The sequence below is a fragment of the Oncorhynchus masou genome, chromosome 7 (assembly GCF_036934945.1).
Source record: "Oncorhynchus masou masou isolate Uvic2021 chromosome 7, UVic_Omas_1.1, whole genome shotgun sequence".
Lineage (NCBI taxonomy): Eukaryota > Metazoa > Chordata > Actinopteri > Salmoniformes > Salmonidae > Oncorhynchus > Oncorhynchus masou.
The window spans coordinates 24,362,558-24,381,655 of record NC_088218.1 but is presented as its reverse complement, the minus strand read 5'-3'; the positions used below and the strand labels follow the sequence as shown (position 1 = coordinate 24,381,655).

General features: G+C 42.1%; 1 protein-coding gene across 10 annotated transcripts; it reads left to right on the top strand.

Annotated features, from left to right (window-relative positions):
* The first annotated feature begins 1,419 nt into the window (after positions 1 to 1,419).
* Positions 1,420 to 17,724, top strand: LOC135543556 (CD99 antigen-like protein 2). Of its 10 annotated transcripts, XM_064970917.1 has the most exons (14): positions 1,423 to 1,730; positions 5,014 to 5,043; positions 5,459 to 5,521; positions 5,864 to 5,902; positions 6,401 to 6,445; positions 6,667 to 6,723; positions 7,356 to 7,394; positions 7,982 to 8,032; positions 8,181 to 8,282; positions 11,781 to 11,813; positions 15,806 to 15,928; positions 16,138 to 16,191; positions 16,451 to 16,478; positions 16,578 to 17,724. In XM_064970917.1, the coding sequence occupies exons 1-13, from the start codon at positions 1,670 to 1,672 to the stop codon at positions 16,453 to 16,455; spliced, it is 702 nt and encodes a 233-aa protein (XP_064826989.1). In that variant the 5' UTR covers positions 1,423 to 1,669; the 3' UTR covers positions 16,456 to 16,478; positions 16,578 to 17,724. The 10 variants fall into 10 exon arrangements, with proteins under 10 accessions (XP_064826992.1, XP_064826991.1, XP_064826987.1 ...); XM_064970915.1 differs by lacking the exon at positions 16,451 to 16,478 and having other exon boundaries at positions 1,422 to 1,730; positions 5,867 to 5,902; XM_064970914.1 differs by lacking the exon at positions 16,451 to 16,478 and having other exon boundaries at positions 1,425 to 1,730.
* The last annotated feature ends 1,374 nt before the right edge of the window (positions 17,725 to 19,098 follow it).

Below are 19,098 nucleotides of genomic sequence, written 5' to 3'. Positions count from 1 at the left end.
GATAGCAGCTTTTCCACTAATATACGTTTTACTGAATTATAAAATATTAATATGAATACCAATAATAATTAAGGGAAACATTTCCCCTGCTTTGCAATAGCCTACCTCATGCTAACACGAATGTGGCGCAACACGTTGGAGATCAAATTGAATAGGGTATTCAGCCTACACGATACACATAAAAGGAACTGCACATATTTTACTCAACATCACCAATATATACAAACGAATTCCATGTTACCGTTGGTTAAATGATGCACCTTGAGCTCATGGTCAGAGCGGTCAAGACGCGCCTGTGGACTTACCAAAGGGTCACCCTGGCGCGTCTCCGTATAAACCAAAGTCAGGGTATCGTCTGCTTTTCTCACGACAAGCGTCAGATACCGTGGTCGCAATCCACGTCTCGGCATATATACCATAGTATTACATAAAGAATGAGTAAGATGGCAAAAATAAACAAAGCCACTAAGATCGCCTTGTTAAATGGAGACAAGAAAGACTGCATGTCAGCAGCGAAGAAAACGAGGATGAATAAGCGGGCTCTGTTGCTCCGGCTCTTATGAATGAAATGATGGACACGTTATCTGCACTCTACAGCACCCGAACTAGTCCTCCTTGGAATCTGCATTGATGCGTGCCAACTTGAAGAGTCAGACTCGCTGGCATCCACTGGCCTATACATGTGTCTTTAGAGACCTCAACATTCACCGAAGCAACACAAATATGATTATAAATCATTATATATAGACAACACTGACCATCCTCAGATGTTGATAAACAGAGACGATTTCAAATTTCATTATTATATATTTTTTTAAATAATAAGGCAAACATTATTTTAATATCGTGCTCTGTTATTCGATGTTGGCCATTTTCCTATTATAGACTATGCATTACATCGATTAGGCCATAGCCTACTACATACTATTTTACAAGATGAGAGTTTGTAGTATAGCTGCCAATTACATTATTTCTCATTACCATTTTCACCATGGCCAGTTGCCACATTTTCTTTGCTTTTACGCACACCGCACAGTATGGAAAGGCACGTTACAAATTTAAGTGAAAACCATGACATCTCGCTAGATGGCACAATCGCCCCGTTCAAAAAGCCACTGTGTTATGGGAGTACCACACATTTTGATCTGCTGAGGAGTATTTGGGAAATAATTTAACGTGTCTGCAGTGTTCTATCTTTTTTTTACATCATAAACATGAAATTGATGCAAAATAGCTTTTGTGTAGCCTATACGCATATGCTGAGAAAAACTAATTTCCCTTGAATAGAGACAGTTCATATAGCGTTTGAGTCATGATAATTACATTCATTTTCAATCAATCGATGGTGATAGGCAACAAGAGTAATGTCAATTTAGGCTAAGCCCCTCACTTCTCTCAGCTTGTGACCTGATGCGCGGCCAGGGTAACGCCTTTATTTTATGAAGTTACCGCAGCACACCCACCCCGACTGCTCTTTCATTCTATTGGAAAGTTGACTGCCAATCTGTAACTGGAGAACACTCGAGTGCTAGTAGGCACGTTGACACACCCTAAAGTTACCGATTTATTTTGACAAAGAACTCCGAGCAAGGAATTAGTTAAAATAGCCATATCGATCCAGCATCGGATAATTCAGGAAAACTTTTGTTTTCTTTCCTATTCAGCAGCCATGAAATCTTGCTTATGGATTGCGTTGTTTGTAACTCTTGCTATAGGGACAAAAACACAAGGTAAGGTTTTTTCCCCACCCAGGATACATAACTAAGCCATTATTAGGCCTATTATGAATAGCTGTTATGATAATGATAATAATATGATGATAATGATGACATTTGCTATTATTGTTGTTGTTTACTTGTTGTTTTGTTGTTATGTTGATGGTAACGTAGGCCTATTTAAAGTCTTCCTTAGGCCTATCCTTTGGACAAGGTACATACAAGATTGGCCTAGAAGTAGTAGAAATACGTTTATAGATTTAGGCAAGAAAATAAACTGGGAAATTCCATGTCTGTGCCCCCGTATGTGTTAGGGCACGTGCCTGTTGCATGCATTTGTTTCGCACCCCACTCACCCATGCAGTTTTTGGTTGAACAGCTAAGAATAACATGCATTTACCTTAATAAGGATCGGCCCCTTTTTTTCAAATTTTGACTAAAATGACATACCCAAATCTAACTGCCTGTAGCTCAGGCCCTGAAGCAAGGATATGCATTGTCTTGGTTCCATTTGAAAGGAAACACTTTGAAGTTTGTGGAAATGCGAAAGGAATGTAGGAGAATATAACACATTAGATTTGGTTAAAAATATAATGCAAAGAAAAAAAAGTTTTTTTGTACCATCATCTTTGAAATGCAAGAGAAAGGCCATAATGTATTATTCCAGACCAGGTGCAATTAAGATTTTGGGAACTAGGTGGCAGCAGTGTATGTGCAAAGTTTTAGACTGATCCAATGAACCATTGCATTGCTGTTAAAAATCTTGTATCAAGACTGCCAAAATGTGCCTAATTTGTTTATTAAGAACTTTTTTCAGTTCAAAACTGTGCACTCTCCTCAAACAATAGCATGGCATTCTTCACTGTAATAGCTACTGTAAATTGGACAGTGTAGTTAGATCAACAAGAATAAGCTTTCTGCCAATATGGTAAGCTTTCTGCCAATTTCTGGGAAATTGTCTTGTTACTTACAACCTCATGCTAATCGCATTAGCCTATGTTAGCTCAACCGTCCCACAGGGGACCTTCTGATCATGAATACGTTTTTAACAGCAAGGCAGTATAGCACTTACAAACATGTAGGCTACTACAACACTTGTGCACTTCTTGTACAGTGCTATAATCCTTGCTCTCAGAAGAGTTCTGACTCATCTTAGTGTGGTAGTATATGACTCAAGGGTGTGTCTAGTCTCCCCTTTATAATCAGGGTAGTGTCTTTGGCTCATAGGGAAGCACATGTGCGTGCAATGCTAACTGGCATGACTGGGCACAACTTTGAAAAACAAGTCTAAGGATCAGGAGAGAGTGTTTTGTTTTCTAGCAGGATTTAATTACTGAAAGGTAAGGGAGGTTTGCAGAATAGTTCCCTGTACTGCATACTAACAACTCTCTCGCTGAAGTTTTTCTTCTATCAAGACACTTTCAAGCCAAGGCCCGCTCAGCCAACCTTGTTTTTTTTGTAGGCTCTCTGAGCTTGTGTGTCAGTTGAAAAATATCCAGATAAACAGTAGCTCCAACAAACTTAGTTGGCAATACATTTGCTAGTTGATAGTTTTTAATCAGATACTATCAGATACTGTTGCCTCAACCCAATGTTTCAGATCCTCTTTTCCCACAATGCAATGTTTGTAAAAAAAATAAAAATAGGTTTAGGATCTTAATTTGATCACCCTGTTGCGGGAAGATTTACATCTGTAGGCCTGTAAGATATTGGACTTTGAAAAACTTTTCAGCCTTATAGCACCTCTGTGAGTTATACTCAGCACCCAATGAACGTAACATTCAAAATATATTTCCCACCCTGTGAATGGCTGTGTCTCTTGGCTGTGTGAGGCTGCTCCAGGATTAGCTAGAGTTGACAACAGGCATGCAGCCCCAAACCCCTACCTAGATAGGCACGCTGTCTTCATGATGACACATGTGATGCCTAGATTTAAAAGCCACACTGAACTGAAGAAAGACTGTTTCATACTACCCCATCATTGCCTCAAGTGTCCATTACACAGTGAAATAATTAGTACAAGTGGGTTATATTTAGTTAGTTGATACAGTTAATAGCTTGTTGGTCTTTCTTCTGAAAGTCCACTGTAAAACCATGAAACATGTGACACGTTTATAACCCAAATGTCAGTGTTTAAATCTTAAACATTAGGCATTTAGATTAGCCAATAAAGCTTATCATCTTAATCAAATGCATTTAGATTGCAAGATTAAACATGATAGTCAGCTTTTTCCAGTTAGTTTCCAACCAGGAGAACGCATATATCTCTTAAGTATTCAGTTTTTAAACACTACTGTTTACTTTCCCATCATCCTGTTTAGAGTGCATTTAGTCATTAGAAAGTGATGTGACTTCCCATGCCTTATTCAGATCAGTGTTAGGAATGTCTGTCACCTTACTGGACAGGACATTTGATTCAAGAAATCTTTTTAATCGCATGTTGTTGTTGTTACTTGGCTGTGTTGAGTTCATTTCTGGTAACTCTCTCAGAGTGAAAAAGACATGGGAGGGGCCCTCATTATCATATTCCCCAGCATGCTTTTCTGCAGGTGAATTTTTAGAATAGTTTGTTTTAAATGTTTCCTCATACACATTGACTGATTAATTGATGTTATACTATACAAAGATAAATAACTTAATAAAACAAAAAAAATAATCCAATCTGTGAGGGGTTGGACTTATTGCACCCGTTATACTGAGATGGTTGTTTTAGATGGTTTTGCTCAGTGGTTCCAGCCTTTTGCAGTTACTGTACCACCAACAGAATTTGCTCTGTCAGAGTAACCCTGATTTACCCCCCCCCCATAGTAGGCCTATGGTCTCATGAATATTCTCAAGTACCCCTTGTGGCTAGGCCAAGTAGCCTCTGGGGGTCCTAGTACCCCTGGTTGGGAACACTGGTTCAGGTTGTCTTGTTTATTAAGTCATTCACCATAGCAGTGATTCTGTCTGCAGGTTGTGGGTGATACAATTTTCAAACCTTCAAACTGTAACTGACTGTAGTCGCAACAGACTGCAAGGCCAGTTCCCTCATAACAAAACCTCACCAGGCAACCAATACAGGATGTCCTGTCCTACCTGCTGTTAAGTAGCACAAACACTGTCACAATATCAAAGTCACGCACATAGCAACTGTTGGTTCCATTGAACTTTTTTAGGACACAGTTGAAAAAGCTAGTTGAGTTAGTTGAGTAGAATGTGGTGCTAACTAAGATGCGTAGACAGCCAGTGTTGTGGGTGTGTTGGCGTTGTCTTGGAAATTGTGGCTGACCAATAGTATTTCATCTTTGTCCCACAGACTTTGATCTTGCTGATGCCTTAGATTTAGGTAAGTTTCTTGATTTTTCACATTTTCTTTTCATGTCTGTTGATAGGTAAGCCAACTGTAGATGTAGTTCATATTGATGAAACAGGTGTAATGGCTGTTCCTCACTGTGTTCAGGTGGTATGTCTTCCTCCTCTGCCTATCTGTAGCACTGCTCACAGCGCTGTCTGGCTCTGATCTAGTTGAATGCATTTTGCATAATGCAAATTGGTTAGTTAGTTATTACTGAACAGCATTTCAGGTCCAAATATAACGTAGAAATGACAATTATAATTCTTAATACTCATAACACATGATGATCCTGTTATTATAGTACAGATGTTTGTTTTGTTAACACTTCCAGCCTTATAGATTTATAGATATAATGTGATTAATGATTTTATGAAAGGCAAAGAAAAACCCCTCTCTCTTTGTTTAGATAACCCTAAGGCAACTGCTATTCCAAAACAGCCAAAGAAACCTGCAAAGGATCCCAGTCCAGGTAGGGAAACCTATCACATAATATAACACTGACTGTGGGATGAAACAAAGAAGTCACTAGCAAGGGAAGATAGATATCTCATTAGTCACAACTCCTATGACTCAACATGAACCACATCAATAACCACTTTGAAGGAAGAGAATATGAGCACAGCATGTGACTGCAGGGTGGCCCAGCCCCCTAAGGGGACTCTTATGCAAGGATCAACCTTATGCAAGGATTTCCTTTTGTGTTGTCACACTTCTTCAAATACCCCTCTACATGACCAGATTCTTCTGTGTTGACAGTGTTATAATCATGCTATAAGCACAAATTAATGCCATTATATTTCTTCATCTCCAGGAGGTGGATTTGATCTATTCGATGCTCTTGGTCCAGAAGGTAAAAGGGACATAATAATAGGTGTACATGGCTCCCTCTTCGTCTAAGTTGGTGTTGGTTTTCCTCTCAAACTTTTCTATATATCAGACTTACATTTGGTTACCCTTCCCATTCAACAGACTTACTCTCATCAGCTCGTTGGTGCCGGGATAATAAGATTGGATCATTCCTTGGCTCTGATTTATTTTTCACTGATGTGCTTTAAGGGTTCATCCAGTTTGCAATTTGGGTGATAGATTTATAACTGCATCAAATTGTATAGTTATACTGTAGTAGTATTCAGTTATATTCAACCAGTAATAACTGGCGAAATGACACACCCATCCCTTTCAGCAAATCGCAGCCTGGATTGCCTTCTTTTATTATTCTATATTTCTAATAAGTTTTCCTTTCCTGGCTTTAAAATGGTTCAACTCAAAGGTGAAAATCCTGGGAATTATGGTTTAAAGTTGAGGCTTTTGAAATCTATCTTCCTTGATTCACCTTTCCTCTTCTTAGAGCCCGATAAACCAGCTGGGATCCCTCCTAAAGAAGGTGGAACTAGTAAGGCATCTATGGCTGACAAATGTCAAATGAATGGATAGCTCACATGTATTTCAGCTAAGATTCTCTTTCTGTTCTCAGATGATTTAGATTTCATGGATACATCAATGTGTTTATTTAATGTGTTCTTAACTAAATATGTTCTCCAATCATTTGTCCAATCATTTTCCCAATGTGGAATACAATGCTCTTATAGTTGATGTACTTCATGCCCTTTCCAGATCCCAAACCTGCCCCTCCACCTGCCGCACCTGTAGATCCCAAAAAACCAGCTGATGGTAAGTAAATGAACTCAACGAGCTGAAGTGACACCCATCACTTGTAATTACAGTATCCATCCTATTTGATCAGGATTCTAGCTCTCAGATTATTGAACACAGGAAGACTTTCTGATCAGGGCATAAAATTAACATCCACTAAATGAGGGTAGATTTAGGTATTGGCAGGTAGGAATGTCTATTTCTCCTGCCACGGTGTTCAATTTGCAGGTCTCTACAGTGCGAGCATTGCATTTGTGAATAAAATAGTCAAAAGTACAGGTGGCAATTTATTGCAGAAAAATGATGCAGTAGCTGTTTTCAAAGTATTTCTGCTGTTTTGTTTCATAGCTGCTAATCGCACAATGAAATATGAATCCTATATCCCAATATACCACATTACTTCTTACTAATACATTTCTTGTTTCAGAAACATTACAAAGCAAGGTCAAATGTTTTATTATTAAAAAAAAAATGTATTTGCTGGTAAAAAATCAGTGGCGAGTACCACAGTGGCTGCAGACCAAACAGTTAATTTTAGGCCCTGGTTCTGATTCCTAAAGCAAACCTAGTATTGACCTCAAGATGGGAGATGTCATCCATTGTAAATGATACAATCATGGAATGTTTTCTGTTCTATTTTCTCTTCATAGATGGGATGGGTTTTGACCTGTCTGATGCCTTGGGTCCAGGTAAAGCCAGAGTTATTGTTAGGTTCTCAGTCTAGGGAAGACGTCTTTCTATTTGGTGTAGGTCTATATTGGGGATTCTCTCTTTGTCCCTCCCTCCCTGTTTATTTAACCCAATCAAACAAACAAACAATTAATCAATCATTCAATCAAGCAATCAACCGGTCTTGTGATGAATCATACCCACTGCTATCTATGATTAAGCTTTTCTTCAGCAGCCTTTACATACCCAGCAATCACCTTTTGTCTTGAGACGTCTTGAGATGTCTTGAGACATGGGGATATAGCTGCGTATGTAAAGGAGATTCCCCCTGCTTTGCGTCCAGTGACACTCACACTCTCACCTCTCTTGATAAAAAGCTGGGCCTCTTGAGCCTTCAAAACCTGCTAAACCACACTGTCACGTTCACTTAAGAGCTTAAGTGATTGTAGGTGCTGATGTTTTCACATCTAATGTCGGAGGAAATGGTATGAGGGACTAGTGGCATGCTTCCCGGTGTGAAAACATATTATAATGTTATTATAACGTGTTATAATGTAATATAACTTCCGACTCCTCTTCCTTGTTCTGTAATGTCTACCATCCATAGATCCCGTACCGGGTAAACCAGCTGTTGTTCCACCTAAAGATGGAGGCACCGGTACTAAGCATTGGATATATTCCTTAATTTCCTCTGTTTGATGATCACATACTATGTGTGTGCTACTGTGTATTGTTATTATGGACTCCCAGGAGAACAATGCTAAGTGTTACTGACTCACTGTTGCTACACTGTTTTCATCTGGAAGGTGGCGGGTCCTTCGGAGACAATGACCTGTTTGATGTGAGCGACAACGGTGGCTACAAGCCTGATCCCGGCAAGGGAGGTGGAGGAGGAGGAGGAGGAGGAGGTAGGACATTTAGGGATTTTATTATTGAATTTCTGTTCTGAAATCAGTTTAGAAGCAGTGTCACAGGCCAGACAAAGGGTGCTGTTCAAACAAATGAGTTCATGGGTTTGACTTCCAACAGTAGGCCTGCAAACTGTTGAGGGAGAGTAGTTTCTACTCAGACTAAGGTACGTCAAAATACACACAATAGAGTCTGTCGGGGAGGCTGGGGACCTGACAGAAATGGTCCATTGTTGCCATATTAAAGTTAATTGCAGTGCTAAATTCACTGTGGACTAAAACAGAACCGTTCTGTCTTAAAACTGTATACGCATTTCCTTTCTCTTTTTCCTCTTAGTCACTTAGAATGGAAGTAATTACTTGTTCTTTACAAAAGAGAGAACAAAAAGCAGAAATAGGGAAGAGAAAAACCCCTCATGGTTACCAATGTAATTAGTGCCATATGCCTGTTAGTCTGATGCTATCCTGCATGATACTGTGGAGAGTCCAGAGGAGCTGGAAACAAACTGAAATAACCTGTCATTAAAGTCAGTGTAAGGGGAAGATTTCAGCCCTCACAGTTAATGACTAGAGCCCCTTTGGAAGAGAGCTTCAGAAAGCTAAAGACGACATGTTGAAGGGAATCTGGAAATATTTGACCAACTCTATGCAAGTCTTTATACAATAAATCTCTGAAGTCTTCATGAACATTTGCACATACATGTAAATAGCACACACAGGCCTATCTATTGGAATATTTCCTTCCGGCGCCGACAGAGATGGCCGCCTCGCTTCGCGTTCCTAGGAAACTATGCAGTTTTTTGTTTTTTTACGTGTTATTTCTTACATTAGTACTCCAGGTCATCTTAGGTTTCATTACATACAGTCGAGAAGAACTACTGTATATAAGATCAGCGTCAACTCACCATCAGTACGACCAAGAATATGTTTTTCGCGACGCAGATCCTGTGTTCTGCCTTACAAACAGGACAACGGAATGGATCGCATGCAGCGACCCAAAAACGACTCCGAAAAAGAGGGAAACGTGGCGGTCCTCTGGTCAGACTACGGAGACGGGCACATCGTGCCCCACTTCCTAGCATTCTTCTTGCCAATGTCCAGTCTCTTGACAACAAGGTAGATGAAATCCGAGCAAGGGTAGCATTCCAGAGGGACATCAGAGACTGTAACGTTCTGTGCTTCACGGAAACATGGCTCACTGGAGAGACGCTATCCGAAGCGGTGCAGCCAACATGTGGCAGGGTCTACAGTCAATCACGGACTACAGGAAGAAATCCAGCCCAGTCACGGACCAGGATGTCTTGCTCCCAGGCAGACTAAATAACTTTTTTGCCCGCTTTGAGGACAATACAGTGCCACTGACACTGCCTGCAACGGAAAAATGCGGTCTCTCCTTCACTGCAGCCGAGGTGAGTAAAACATTTAAACGTGTTAACCCTCGCAAGGCTGCAGGCCCAGACGGCATCCCCAGCCGCGCCCTCAGAGCATGCGCAGACCAGCTGGCTGGTGTGTTTACGGACATATTCAATCAATCCCTATACCAGTCTGCTGTTCCCACATGCTTCAAGAGGGCCACCATTGTTCCTGTTCCCAAGAAAGCTAAGGTAACTGAGCTAAACGACTACCGCCCGTAGCACTCACTTCCGTCATCATGAAGTGCTTTGGGAGACTAGTCAAGGACCATATCACCTCCACCCTACCTGACACCCTAGACCCACTCCAATTTGCTTACCGCTCAAATAGGTCCACAGACGATGCAATCTCAACCACACTGCACACTGCCCTAACCCATCTGGACAAGAGGAATACCTATGTGAGAATGCTGTTCATCGACTACAGCTCGGCATTCAACACCATAGTACCCTCCAAGCTCGTCATCAAGCTCGAGACCCTGGGTCTCGACCCCGCCCTGTGCAACTGGGTACTGGACTTCCTGACGGGCCGCCCCAGGTGGTGAGGGTAGGTAACAACATCTCCTCCCCGCTGATCCTCAACACTGGGGCCCCACAAGGGTGCGTTCTGAGCCCTCTCCTGTACTCCCTGTTCACCCACGACTGCGTGGCCACGTACGCCTCCAACTCAATCATCAAATTTGCGGACGACACAACAGTGGTAGGCTTGATTACCAACAACGACGAGACGGCCTACAGGGAGGAGGTGAGGGCCCTCGGAGTGTGGTGTCAGGAAAATAACCTCACACTCAACGTCAACAAAACTAAGGAGATGATTGTGGACTTCAGGAAACAGCAGAGGGAACACCCCCCTATCCACATCGATGGAACAGTAGTGGAGAGAGTAGCAAGTTTTAAGTTCCTCGGCATACACATCACAGACAAACTGAATTGGTTCACTCACACAGACAGCATCGTGAAGAAGGCGCAGCAGCGCCTCTTCAACCTCAGGAGGCTGAAAAAATTCAGCTTGTCACCAAAAGCAATCACAAACTTCTACAGATGCACAATCGAGAGCATCCTGGCGGGCTGTATCACCGCCTGGTATGGCAACTGCTCCGCCCTCAACCGTAAGGCTCTCCAGAGGGTAGTGAGGTCTGCACAACGCATCACCGGTGGCAAACTACCTGCCCTCCAGGACACCTACACCACCCGATGTTACAGGAAGGCTATAAAGATCATCAAGGACATCAACCAACCGAGCCACTGCCTGTTCACCCCGCTATCATCCAGAAGGCGAGGTCATTACAGGTGCATCAAAGCTGGGACCAAGAGACTGAAAAACAGCTTCTATCTCAAGGCCATCAGACTGTTAAACAGCCACCACTAACATTGAGTGGCTGCTGCCAACACACTGACACTGACACAACTCCAGCTACTTTAATAATGGGAATTGATGGGAAATGATGTAAATATATCACTAGCCACTTTATACAATGCTACCTTATATAATGTTACTTACCCTACATTATTCATCTCATATGCATACGTATATACTGTACTCTATATCATCGACTGCATCCTTATGTAATACATGTATCACTAGCCACTTTAACTATGCCACTTTGTTTACATACTCATCTCATATGTATATACTGTACTCGATACCATCTACTGTATCTTGCCTATGCTGCTCTGTACCATCACTCATTCATATATCCTTGTGTACATATTCTTTATCCCCTTACACTGTGTATAAGACAGTAGTTTAGGAATTGTTAGTTAGATTACTTGTTGGTTATTACTGCATTGTCGGAACTAGAAGCACAAGCATTTCGCTACACTCGCATTAACATCTGCTAACCATGTGTATGTGACAAATACAATTTGATTTGATTTAGCTACTTCTATGTACAGTATGTCTAGAAGTATATACTACAGATTCTACGAGGGAGTAGAAGTGCATCTCACTTTGCTCTGTTTAAAAAAAAAATATATATATATATATATATATAGCACGTGCCGCTGACCCAGCCCCCTCAGATCCCAATGGTACGCCATTTATAGGATTTATGCTTACTTTCTCGCTCTCTTTTTCCGTCTCCAGGAGGAGGTAATGCTCCTGCAGATCAACCTCAAGGTAAAGTAATCAATCCATTTATTTCTACAATAAATAATGTTAATTATCAAGCGTCTCAGAGGAGGAATTATATGGGGTGCCGTTTGTCAAGTTGAGCGGCTATTCCGCACCAGATTTAGGTGGAATCTTTAGAGTCTGTATTCGCCCACTGTACCCACACCCAGTCCTTTCATTTGACTCTCACCACTCATCTTTACCATGGTGTCAAATGCCTGCACTATGAAGAATCTCAGTGACAATTAATTCTTCCCACACCTCTTGAGGGACTAAGCTCCGTGCTTTTATAGTCATATCCGTTTCCTGTCTCACAGGAAGTTGGCTGATTGTTTCCCTGGTTTTATTGTGTGCTCCTCACGGTCGGATTATGTTGCTCTATAGTCCCTGTTTCAATCCAAACACAGCACAGTTATTGAAAATGAATAATAAAACAAGTGAAAGGTCTGCGCTGAGCGGATGAGGTCGATCAAACTAAATGTGTTGAAAAATGCTTAGAGGATTCCCTGATCAAATAGTGCAAGTGGATGCTTGACGATGGCAATTTTTTCCTAAGTAGCAAGAAATATAGTTTAACTTCTGGGTAAATAAGTACAGTAAGCTTTATGGGAACATTGGGAACTATTGGTTTGGGATGCAAAGGGGAATTAACTCTGATTGGCTTGATTGGGTGCACGCTATTGGCCATAGCCTAAAACCCAGGTACGATTCTGTGTCGTTGCAGATCTAGACCTACTGTGGGGCCAATTCCTGAAGATGCTAGATGCTAACATGCCAGAGGGTGTCCATGTTTGGATATCCAACATAAAGCAAGCAGTGTTGCCTCTGTTAGAGAAGGCCATGGAGCTTTTGGATGTGGGCCAATGAATGAGCCTCCAGTGACTTTCAGGAATCAGGAAATCATCTATCCACCTATGTTCTGATTGGTGCTCAGATATGAGGGAGTGTTCTGATTAGTTGTTTACATGGTCTTAAAGGTTTGAGGTGCTTTAAAACACCTCTCAGGGCTGATCTTACAAAGCAATGGTTTGTACACTTAGACAAAATGGTTCCAAAAGGTTTATTCGGCTGTCCCTATAGGATAACCCCTTTGGGTTCCATGTAGAACTCTCTTTGGTTCTACCTGGAACCAAACAGGATTCTCCTAATGGACAGCTGAATAACTCTTTTAGGTTCTAGAGAGATCTTTTTTTGTTCTGAGTGTAGGCTCCAGTTTTCACTGGGTTAAAGCTAAGGTTAGTACAAATTTCAGAGGTTTTATCCCTTAAGGAGTGGGTGTGCTCTCCATCCCCTCTTTGACACCCCACCCTTCTCTTTACTTTCTGAAGTCACAGTTTCTGAATCATCCCTATGTGTTGAGCTTATGGGATTCTGTTTTGTAAAATGTTACAGCTATAAGACTAAAGATAGTGGTTACTGATATTTTTCACGGTTAGTGTGGTTTTTGAGGCATTCTTATGCATTGCATGTAGTTGTTTCATATGTGTGTTCCTTCTTGTGTGATTAGTCTTTTCAGATGACATGTCAATTAATGCAAAACAATAATGAAGATATAAAAAAGCTATGTTTACAATTTTTGACAATTATGGGTCATTGTCTCGGAAGGTCTTTGTTGAAATGTTTTTCCTGTGTCGCGCCCTGTCATAACATGCCCATCATTACTATACCCTAAGCCTGTTACTTACTAATGCTTTTGCAGCCTAGCCCTAACAGCCCCACACAGAGGCCTAGTCAGCACACATTCCTAGCGTAGCCAAACTTCACAGCACTCGGTTGAAAGATCCAACACTTTTTTTTTACGCTAATGTGTTCCAGAACAAACTGACATGCGGTTCTCTCAGATTCCAATATTGACAACATGAATGACTTATTCTGAAACACTGAAGGATATATTTGTTCAGCCAGAAAAGAGGTTATACAATCCTGTGCGTTTACAAATGATTTATGTCTCATGGTGAATGTTCCTGTAAGGTTGACGGATGTCTTTTTCATTGGGGTATGTTTCTTTGGCCACTTGCATTCAAATACAAAATATGGTTTCCATTGCAACGTGTCTTACCATGTTAGAAGTGCTACCTCTTTTTCTTGTGTGTGTTACAGCAGAGAGGTTAGGTATCAACACATTGCCATTGTCTCTTTGTCTATTGTTGTATCCCTTCAGATGTTAATAAAGCCTGCTGAACGGTGTTCTGATTTATGGTGTTCTGGTTCAACACATAGCGTGGTTTCTGTTGATGGACTCCATGCACCCGGCTCTTGAAGAATATAGCTAGCATGTGGGACTGTGAGTGAAGGTTATTGGACTGAACTGTACGATTGTAGCAACAGGCGGTAGGTTGCATTCTCCAGCAGTAAGTCACCATTTGTTGGGGTGTCAACCAGTTTTTACCCTGGGCACCGCCCTGTTTCAATGCTTGATACACTATTACTCACAGTGGTTCTGTATGGGATAAACCAGTTTTTACTTGTATGTAAGGTTTATTCATCAAAAGTGTTTGTTCACTTTAATCCCATTGTGTATTTCTTTCTTTGTTACTTTCTGTGTCCTTGGAGTTGGGTTTGTGTTATGTCCTTCACTGTATCACTGGGTTGTGGCTTTCTCTGAGGTTTCATGTTTTTTTTTGTCGAGATAGTTTTAAGATGTTTTTAAAGAGAAACTCTGGAATATTTGTGTTTCAGCCCCCATAGTGTTCTGTTGTTGCACTATTTTCTACCCAGAAATACTTTGCCAGGACATTACAACCAGATGCCGTCATAAAAGGGCTCTCGACCACCACCTTGTGGAATTATGGTATCGTTTCAAAATGTTTTCCATTGGTGTGCAAGAGCGTTATGTTTTGGGGAAAAAAAGACTCGTTATGCAACATGAATAATTGCCTCACTCACTCACACTTTCTTTAATAGACTTTAAACCTCCTGTTTCATGTTAATGAATTCTGTGTTCCCGGTACAAAATGACCGCCCCATTACAGCTGATTATAAATCCATAATAATACATATATTATCACCTAATGTTGTGTTAGATCTTTTATCAACGTAACTTATTGTGAACATCACACGTTTTGAACTTCTATTTGCTATTAATGGCCTGTGGGCCTCATTGACCTGAGCTCCTACAACTCGTTTTTGAGTAAAGAAAGCATAATGTATGGATTATTTACAGATGAATTATGGATGAATACTCAGATGAAACATATTGTGCAATTTATCACAGACTAATTTGTGTCAAAGTTTAACAAGGACTCTCTCCTCCTCACCAGTGTCATGATAAAAGATATGATCAAGAGCCTCACATACAGTTATCGTTTGGTCATTGTGTTACCATGGAATGAATTGTGAGAAAGGCTCCAAAAAAGCTTTATATACCAGAGCTTTGAGAAAAGTTCTTTATATTATTGAAACAGTGTTGTAATTGTTTGTGAGAATGCCAACAGGTGTGGCTCCCGTGGGGGAAATATTCTATTGGGGAAAGGTTCCTGTGGGGGTTGCCATGGAAGCCAAGAAGGGGAGTGAGGTGTGTGTGTGTGTGTGTGTGTGTGTGTGTGTGTGTGTGTGTGTGTGTGTGTGTGTGTGTGTGTGTGTGTGTGTGTGTGTGTGTGTGTGTTTGCTCAAACACATGCATATGGGGGTCTGGGAGAGGAAGTGTGTCCATCTGATGAATGGGCATGTGCCTGAACTCAATTTTTTAAACTAATTGTAGTCTCACCCATTCATTTCTAATGACCGGTAATTTTTGACCAGGAACACCACAGCTGTACAAAAGTGAAATAAAACATCAAAAATCATCTAAATGTATTTTGTGTATTCAGATGCCCTGTGTGGACAAAGTCATGGAACCTTATTACAATCAGATTAAATGAACTACAATTTTCAGAGATAAAACTTAAATCGGTCAAATTCGACCGGAGAAAAGCAGGAGGGTTAATAAGAATCAATCAGAGAGTAAAACAACCTTATCAACTAAACAACAACGACAATGGATCTTTTTTGTTGTGTAGATGTAGAAGCTGGATCTGGTCAGATCGCTGGCGTAGTGAGTGCAATAGGAATGGCCCTCCTTGGTGCTGCCTCCAGCTACTTTGCCTACCAGAAGAAGAAACTGTGTTTCAAGATTCAGGGAGGTGAGTGAATGGGATTGGGATACGTACAGTAGAGTATGTGTAGTAGTGGATAAAAGGTTGCCCTGGCTGTCGATCCCTGTATGGCATCTAATACAAGTCTACAACCATGTCTCAGGGCAAGATACAAGGGTCTAGAGGTCCCACTATAAAGTTGTCTGTGGCACATAACATGTTCTTCGATGTAAATGCTTATGTATTTCTCCATTCAGGTGTAGACCCAGAAAGTGGAAAGAATGCACGTGGAGCTCGGTCTAATCCCCAATGTAAGCACTAGCTATTACACGATCTCACTAGTGTCTCTCTCTCTCTCTCTCTCTCTCTCTCTCTCTCTCTCTCTCTCTCCCCTCTCTCTCTCCCTTCTCCTACAATATACTACCCACTACTCCAATACTTACACTACTACCTTCCTAAATACTCCCTACCTACTATCTCCATCTAGTATTCCTGTTCTGTTTTCCTGCCTTTTCTCTGGGTGGGTCTCTGTTTCTTGACTTCTCTCTGCCCTCCTTTTCTTTCCTACAGATTAGGGCAAAGGAGCCCTCGCCAAAAGGTCTACTGAGAAGGGTTTTAACTTCTTCTAAATTCCAATTTTTTTGTTGTTTTTTTGTTAACATAACAACCATTATTTCTGTGCTTCCTCTGATTCCAGCGATGAGCAATTTGCTCAGGTCATTCTAACTTCGATCAGGTCATCATAGAGGAGCCTCACCTTTAGCAAAGAAACACCTTCTTCCATCAGCTGGTATCAACTGTCTGCTGGAGACGTCAGTGGGCAAAAAAACAATAATAAAATCTCTATATAATTTTTCATTTGTCTTTCATTTGTAATTTAACTTTGGGAGAATGTTAGTTATATGTTTTCTTTTTTTGTGTGTGCCTTATCTAGCCGTGTAAAGACACTTAGATAGATATACAACTTGAATACATGTTTTTTTTGCATTGAAGATCTGTCAATCATTTTCATTGTATATTGTACAGTACCAAACAATTGTCTTTTGACTTGCTGACTTTTCATCACTTTTCATTTAATTTTCATTTCATACTTTAGTTGGCCTAGCTAGTATCCACAACTACATTTTTACATTTGACTGTGTTTACATTCCACATAGCTTTCCTATTTGTTTGACTTCAACTGTCTCCACATATATTAAATTCTGATTGGCAGTAGGGTCTTTCTTTTCATCAAATAATAGAGCTTGTTTTTAAATATAATCCTTTACCAAAGGATTTAGCAATGTTTGAATAGATTAAGGTATGATGAAAAAAAGTGCCTTAGAGAAAGGGATTCTTTTGGTGGATATGAAAAGAGTGTGTAGGGTACTATTTGGGATGAGGATTGGTTTCAGGCTGAACTTTTGCGTCGCGTTTTGTCTTTCAGTAAGTTAATTGTTTGGGGTGCAAGCCACTCGTTAGTGTTTATGTGAGGAAAGATAACATAAATGCACATGGTAAATAGACAGAAATGTTTTTTAAAATTTTTTAATGCATTGTGCATGTTTATTTACAAAATAACATTTATACTGAGAAGTGGTTATTGTATGTTGTAAGTTATACTTGTTTAAGATTGTTATGAACGATTGCTTGATATCTGATGCAATACAGATAAGAATAGAAATCGATACCTGGGGTTGATACCAAACTGGTAAACTAGAATGTTCTACCGTGTCACTTGTGCTGTAAATGCTAATGAAGAATGCATATAAAAGCTCTGCTGCTTTTTTGCCATGTGATATATATGCCATTTTTGTTCTCTAACTTTCAGCACATGTAATTAAAACCTTTTTAAGTAACTGTAACTGAAGAAGTGTTACTGCTTATTCTTTACCAATACAGGAAATCATTTGTTGACTTAGTTGATTGTAGTAGGTTATGTCACACCATGACCATAGTTTGCTTTGTACGTTTCTATGTTTTGTTTGGTCAGGGTGTGATCTGAGTGGGCATTCTATGTTGTGTGTCTAGTTTGTCTGTTTCTGTGTTTGGCCACTCCTTCGACACAAGAAAACCGTTACAGAATCACCCACCACAACAGGACCAAGCGGCGTGGTGACAGGCAGCGGCAGCAGGAGCTACGAAGTCTGGAGTATACGACTTGGGAGGAAATAGACAGGTGGGCGGTCGACCCAGGGAGAGTGACGGAGCCCGCCTGGGATTCGCTGGAGCAGTGCGAAGAGGGTTACAGGAGAATGGAGTTGGAGAAACAGTAGGTAGGTAGCCCGAGAGTCAGCCCCAAAAATTTCTTGGGGGGAGGGCACACAGGAAGTATGGCGAAGCCAGGTAGGAGACCTGCGCCAACTTCCTGTGCCTACCGGAGGGCGAGAGAGACCGGGCAGGCAACGTGTTATGCTGTGGAGTGCACGGTGTCCCCAGTGCGGGTGCATAGCCCGGTGTGATACATATCAGCTCCGCGTATCGGCCGGGCTAGAGTGAGCATCGAGCCAAGTGCCATGAAGCCGGCTCTACGCATCTGGTCTCCAGTGCGTCTCCTTGGGCCGGCTTACATGGCACCAGCCTTGCGCACGGTGTCCCCGGTTCGCCTGCATAGCCCAGTGCGTGCTATTCCACCTCGCCGCACTGGCAGGGCGACTGGGAGCATTCAACCGGGTAAGGTTGGGCAAGCTCTGTGCTCAAGAGCTCCAGTGCGCCTGCACGGTCTGGTCTATCCAGTACCACCTCCACGCACCAGCCCTCCGGTGGCAGCTCACCGCACCAGGCTTCCTGTGCGTGTCCTCGGCCCAGTACCACCAGTGCCAGCACCACGCATCAGGCCTACAGTGCACCTCGCCTGTCCAGCGCTGCCGGAGTCTCCCGCCTGTCCAGCGCTGCCGGAGTCTCCCGCCTGTCCAGCGCTGCCGGAGTCTCCCGCCTGTCCAGCGCTGCCGGAGTCTCCCGGCTGTCCAGCGCTGCCGGAGTCTCCCGGCTGTCCAGCGCTGCCGGAGTCTCCCGCCTGTCCAGCGCTGCCGGAGTCTCCCGCCTGTCCAGCGCTGCCGGAGTCTCCCGCCTGTCCAGCGCTGCCGGAGTCTCCCGCCTGTCCAGCGCTGCCGGAGTCTCCCGCCTGTCCAGCGCTGCCGGAGTCTCCCGCCTGTCCAGCGCTGCCGGAGTCTCCCGCCTGTCCAGCGCTGCCAGAGCCCCTCTGTCCCGAGCTGCCCCTCTGTCCAGAGCTTCCGCCC